This window comes from Meleagris gallopavo, chromosome 1, assembly GCF_000146605.3.
Source record: "Meleagris gallopavo isolate NT-WF06-2002-E0010 breed Aviagen turkey brand Nicholas breeding stock chromosome 1, Turkey_5.1, whole genome shotgun sequence".
Taxonomy (NCBI): domain Eukaryota; kingdom Metazoa; phylum Chordata; class Aves; order Galliformes; family Phasianidae; genus Meleagris; species Meleagris gallopavo.
The window spans coordinates 126,447,957-126,453,699 of record NC_015011.2 but is presented as its reverse complement, the minus strand read 5'-3'; the positions used below and the strand labels follow the sequence as shown (position 1 = coordinate 126,453,699).

Sequence of the window (5,743 nt, the reverse complement as noted above, 5' to 3'; positions counted from 1 at the left end):
AAAACCATTAAATTTGAAAAGAAAAATATCCTTCAGGAGGAAAAAAAAAGTAGAAGCTTAAAAGCCTGACAGCCTATCCACTGAGCACAACAATGGATGTAAAAAAAAAAATTCCTCAATTAAACTGTAAATCCATAAAGCAGAATCTGGGGTAGAGCAAAACTGCAAGTATAGCCTCAGTTTGAGATACTAACACATTTTCTTATAATTTCACAATGCGACCCTACTTGAACAGATGGGCTGGAGAAGATGACCTAGAGGTTCCTTCCAGCTTTAATCATTCAATCAGTCATTTTCTCTACTGACTGTATTAGATCTTACTTACTGAAAAGTAAATTAGAAAAATGTTTATCCAATAGTAAATTTAAACTGAAGACATTGTTCATTTCTTTTGAAAGGAAACAAAGTAGTAGGAGTTCAAAGCAGGTGTCAATGAGCATGCATCACTCTCTCATACATGCAATTATCTTCATTAAAATTCAAGCCTCAAACTACTTCTGTTCTTTTCCTCCATCATAATTCTCTCCCTGTCTTCCCCTCCAGCATCAATTGAAGCATACAGAAAATCCTGCAATAATTCACAAATTAAAGTGAAAACAAAATAGTTTGTTAAGTCCCCCATCACCCTGCAGTGAAAGGGCAAGAACAAGTAGCTTTGGCTAAGGGAAAAACACATCTAATTTTCAAAAACAAAACTGGCTTATGATATTTAAAAACATCAGAAAAAAATGTGGCCACAGATTTCTCAATATACATCTATACAGCTCCCATTAAAACAACTTAAATGTACACATTTTGAATCTTATGTAGAATTACAAACCTTGATAACATCCTATATGCATCTTGCTTATCAACTGGTTTCTCCAAGATCTGCTCATCCACAGACTAAAACAGAAAGATAGAGACACCGTGCTGTGTTCTCAGTTGTCTGGAAACTGAGGATTTAAAATAATGATTTAAAATAAGTTTTCAGCCACATCTACAAAATGAGACTACTGAGCAGAGCAAGAAACACAGATACTACTGTCTCTGGAAGAAGGGTACTGAGGCTTCAAGCACTCAAGAGAGCAAAAATTGCCTTGTTAGGAAGCAATGACTTAGTAACCTCAAAATACATCTCACCTCAGGTGCATCTAGTGAAAAATCATTTCCCAACCCCAACTTCAAGCCTAAATATGCTTGTATTTTCTACACATGTCATGGTTTAAAACATTGCTAAAGCTCAGAAGACCTCTTACCACAATAGTGTCTGCTCCTATAACAATATCAGGTGTTCTCAGGTGTTTCTGAAAAGGCATAAAGAAAGAATGTATATTTCAAAAAAAAAAAGTAGAAAGGATAAAACACTTTAAAAAAAGAGGCAATAAAACATTAGTTCACCAGGTAGATTTACAGGCAGGGCTTTACAGGGAACTGAAAAACATGACGCTTTTCTCCTTTTGCACTGTATACAAAGCAGTAATCCTTTATAACACCGCAAAAGTGAATAAAACAGGAGAGTTGAGCAGACTAATATCAGGTTACAGCTTCACCCAAATACATTACTGATGAATAAATGCATCCAGGAGAGAACTGTCTGCACTCTCAGAGGTCAATTTGATCTTGAAAGGGCAGCTAGATTTCCTTCATAGCAAGCATCGTATGCAGTGGGGACAGGAATACAGACCTGAAGCCCTGTAGAACCACCTTTTATAGTCAAGATCTCTGAATGATTTCTCTTAGCTACAATTCTACAATACAAACCTAGGGGAACACATACAGTACAGTTCAAGAAACTGAGAAGTATAGGCATACAAAGAATCCTTATAGCCCTTTCTTTCTTGGCTTTAAGCTGTATGTAAACTGTCCTTGTAGATAAATTTTTATTTACTTGCATGTTAATGAGGTAAATAGCTACTATTTAACACAAGAGAGAAAATTTGTCTCCAACTCTGGCCCTTAAACAAAAAAGTTTATAGGGAGGAAATTTTTCTCCAGAAAAAAGATCCTTTTTCAAAATGCATTTAGAAATCCAGTGAATGAACATTATCACCAGCATACTGCTTTGAAATGAATTATAGAATGGCCTGGGTTGGAAAGGACCACAGTGATCAACTAGTTTCAACCCCCTGCTATGTGCAGGGTCACCAACCACCAGACCAGGCTGCCCAGAGCCACATCCAGCCTGGCCTTGAATGCCTCCAGGGATGGGGCATCCACAACGTCCTTGGGCAACCTGTTCCAGTGTGTCACCACCCTCTGAGTGAAAAACTTCCTCCTAATATCTAACCTAAAACTCCCCTGTCTCAGTTTAAAATCATCCCCCCTTGTCCCATTACTATACACCCTCGTAAACAGCTGTTCCCCCTCCTGTTTATACGCTCTCTTCAAGTATTGAAAGGCCACAGTGAGGCTCCCTGGAGCCTTCTCCTCTCCAAGCTAAACAAGCCAGTTCCCTCAAACTTTCCTCATAGGAGAGGTGCTCCAGCCCTCTGATCATCTTAGTGGCATTCCTCTGGACCTCCTCCAAGAGCTCCACATCCTTCCTGTACTGGGAACCCCAGGAAAGGCCAGTGTAAGGCAGATTGCAAACCTGGGTTTGATATACACTCTCCTAATTTCAAGCTATTCTCTGAAATAAGTTGATAGAAACCTGGATAACAATTTACACTGAAGATCATACAATATTTGCTTTGAAGAATGGTAACATCTGGCAACACTGTTGGTTTATAGTGTTTTCTGGCATCAGTATAGGCTGAACAAGTACACTCCTCTTTCACTATTGTAGTAAGATATTATTACAATATACTTCACAGGATCTCATCAGCCAGACTCCTGAAAAGGTTCTGGTAAAGAACAGCCTGATGTGCTCAAACACAGCAGTTGCAGACAAGGGCAGAAATCCAACTGACACTGCATATTTGATCAAAGATTTTATAATATTTAAGAATCACAGACATGAAACTGTTAGATTCTCACTCTTTTTAGATTATGTCAGCCTTCTTCTCCAGTGTTTTACAGCAAGTTGTCTCCTTTTTCTGCTTTCCAAGCAACTTCATTCTTATGAATTCTGAATTCTCTCGTCACAACTGTTCAATTGAATTATTTTTTTAGTGAAAGCTACAGCAAAGCTCATGGATTCACAGTCAACGAATTCCTGGAGTGAGCAACTGTCAGGATAAGAGCTAGTCACAAACCCGATGCTGTAAGGAACTACCAATTATTCATCCCAAGACAGAACAGGTGCGCTGCTGACAAAAGATGCAAGACATGTCTACCTGACAAAAACTTTATTTGAAGGCATTAGGCCTTCTTGTATTTAGGTTGAGTAAATTTCAGGATGCTATCTATCACAAATGACAAAACACACATTTCCTTTTAATGGGGAAGATCACTCACAGACTACCTAAGTAGTACATGGAAGTTAAGTTACCGTAACACACAAAATCTGAAGACAAAAGTCTCATTGCTGAAATAGCAGGCAACTTAGAATCATAGAATCATTTGAGTAGGAAGGGACCCTCAAAGGTCATCCAGTCCAACTCTTCTGCAATGAACAGGAACACCTACACTACTTCAGGCTGCTCAGAGCCTGGTCCAGCCTGACCTTGAACTTCTCCAGAGGTGAGATGTCCACCACCTCTCTGGGCAACTTGTTCCAGTATTTTACCATCTTTATCTCAGTTCTTACTGAGATCCAATCTAAATCTCCCCCCTATTAGTTTGAAGTCATTTCCCCTTGTCCTATCCCAACAGACCCTACTAAAAAGAATCTGTCCTCTTCTTTCTTATAGCCCTCCTTTACCACACGCATTCCACACTTACCACATGCATTCTATTTGCTACTTCAAGAGCTTTCTGTTTTGCTGTTTCAATGGCATATTCATAAGGGGCTGCAAAAGATGACTTTTCAAGTGTCTCCTTAAACCAAGATGGAACTACCTCAAACCGTAGGCCCTGTAACAAAGAAAGGAAAGCAGTACAGAAAGTAATCGCATTAGAAGTTGCTCCAAGACACATCAGGTAAGTGACAAATTCAGTTTCTGCTCTACCCACTTTAAGACATCCTACCTTTACGCTTACAAGGGGGAAAAAAATATGCTTTTAATATTATAGGTTTCTTTTCAGTATCAAATTTATGTACCCTGGGGATAGTCTATTCCTATAAATAGAGTTTTTACTGAATCCATTCACAGTACTTGTGCAGCAGTACTGCATGTTCTTACATGAGCTTTACCACCTGTAGTTATACACTATTAAAAATGTAGTAAGTAGAAAATAAGTAGATGGTTTTATAAAAAACATTGTACTTCCCATCTCCAGATGACACACATAAGTTTACTATACCCAGCAGACATTACATTTCTAACAACTTGGCACATGTAAACCTCTATGCTTCTCTTAATCTCCATATACTTTTTTTACATTTAAAGTTCTGACTTTTCCTATGAAGAAACCTGTGTAATTACATTACGCATTTTGTAATCATAAGTGTTGGAAAAGACCTCCAAGACCACCTAGTTCAACCATCGACCCATCACCACCATGCCCACTAACCATGTCCCTCAGTGATGCATCCACACATTTCTTGGACACCTCTACACATGGCAACTCAACCACCTCCCTGAGAAGCCCATTCCAGTACCTCACCATTCTTTGGAAAAGGAATTTTCATAACACCCAACCTGAGTCTCCCCTGGTGCAGCTTGAGTCCATTTCCTAGTTATAACTAGTTATGCAGGAGAAGAAGCTTATCCCCACCTCACTAAAACCTCCCTTCAGGTAATCGTAAAGAGCCATAAGGTCTTCCCTGAGCCTCCTCTTCTCCAGACTGAACAATCCCAGTTCCCTCAGCCACTCCCCATAAGACTTATGCTCCGGACCATCACAGATACATTGCCCTTCTCTGGGCACACTCCAGGATCTTGATGTCTTTCTTGTTGCAAGGGGCTCCAAAACGAACACAATTCTTGAGGTGCAAGCTCATTAGTAAGGTATAATATTCATAGTACTGCCAGTCCACTGTCCCAGCTTGCACATGCCTCCAGAGACCAAATGCTCTGGAAGGATTAAAGCTTCCTTTATACTCCAGAAGTGCTTTGCAAGAAGAAGGGCAACTACTTTACCCCCCACAACAGTAATAACTCATCTCATGAAGTTAGGGCAACAGATTGACCCTTTTAATTACTCCAGGTAGTGTCAAGGTCTTCTGAGCTTTTCTTTAACAAACGAGAAGTAACAGTGCTGCCTTTTAGCAGAGTAATCTGTTCATCACCTGAGAAGCACTTAAACACAGATAAAACCTAAGATGGAACCGAACCGGAATCTAGAAGGTCATGTTAACTCATGCACACGCATGTAACGAGCTAAGAGCTTTCAGAGTAGAAGCACACCGAACAGGCCGAGCCAGCTGCAGCGCACTCCCCGGGGCCGCTCACATAAGCAGCCGGCCACCCGCCGCGCTCGCCCAGGGACAGAAGACCGACAGCAACCGCAGGAGCGCCGGCCTCCGCCCTCCCCGCGCTACCGATCCACAGGCCAGGCCTCCTTCCGCGCCGACCCCGCCGAGGGGAGGGAAGAAGAGCGGCTCGGCAGCACTCACCACATTGGTGAGGATCTCCTGACGGCGCGGCGAGGCGCTGGCCAGCACCACCCGCTTACTGACCAGCTTCCCCAGCACCGGACTCAGTACCATGACCGCGGAAACAACAACCCGACGTCCCGCTCTGCGCACCTTGGGGGCGGGCGGCGGGGCGGCCTTATA

At 41.6% G+C, this 5,743-nt stretch overlaps 1 protein-coding gene across 2 annotated transcripts; it reads right to left on the bottom strand.

The window, feature by feature from the left end:
- Positions 1–765: 765 nt before the first annotated feature.
- Positions 766–5,730, bottom strand: LOC104916183 (probable bifunctional dTTP/UTP pyrophosphatase/methyltransferase protein). 2 transcript variants are annotated; one of them, XM_031557555.1, is made up of 4 exons: positions 5,582–5,730; positions 3,805–3,936; positions 1,239–1,286; positions 766–885 (listed from the first exon to the last, which is right to left on the bottom strand). In XM_031557555.1, the coding sequence occupies exons 1-4, from the start codon at positions 5,672–5,674 to the stop codon at positions 781–783; spliced, it is 378 nt and encodes a 125-aa protein (XP_031413415.1). In that variant the 5' UTR covers positions 5,675–5,730; the 3' UTR covers positions 766–780. The 2 variants fall into 2 exon arrangements, with proteins under 2 accessions (XP_031413415.1, XP_031413417.1); XM_031557557.1 differs by lacking the exon at positions 766–885 and adding an exon at positions 896–935 and having other exon boundaries at positions 5,582–5,729.
- Between the last annotated feature and the right edge of the window lie 13 nt (positions 5,731–5,743).

Excerpts from the sequence above, each read along its gene's own strand:
- LOC104916183 (XM_031557555.1), bottom strand. The coding sequence starts at position 5,674 with ATGGTACTGAGTCCGGTGCTGGGGAAGCTGGTCAGTAAGCGGGTGGTG. Across the intron at positions 1,287-3,804 it reads TAGCAAATAGAATGCATGTG|AAACACCTGAGAACACCTGA; the intron begins GTAAGTGTGGAA and ends ATGCCTTTTCAG. Across the intron at positions 886-1,238 it reads TAGGAGCAGACACTATTGTG|TCTGTGGATGAGCAGATCTT; the intron begins GTAAGAGGTCTT and ends TTTCTGTTTTAG.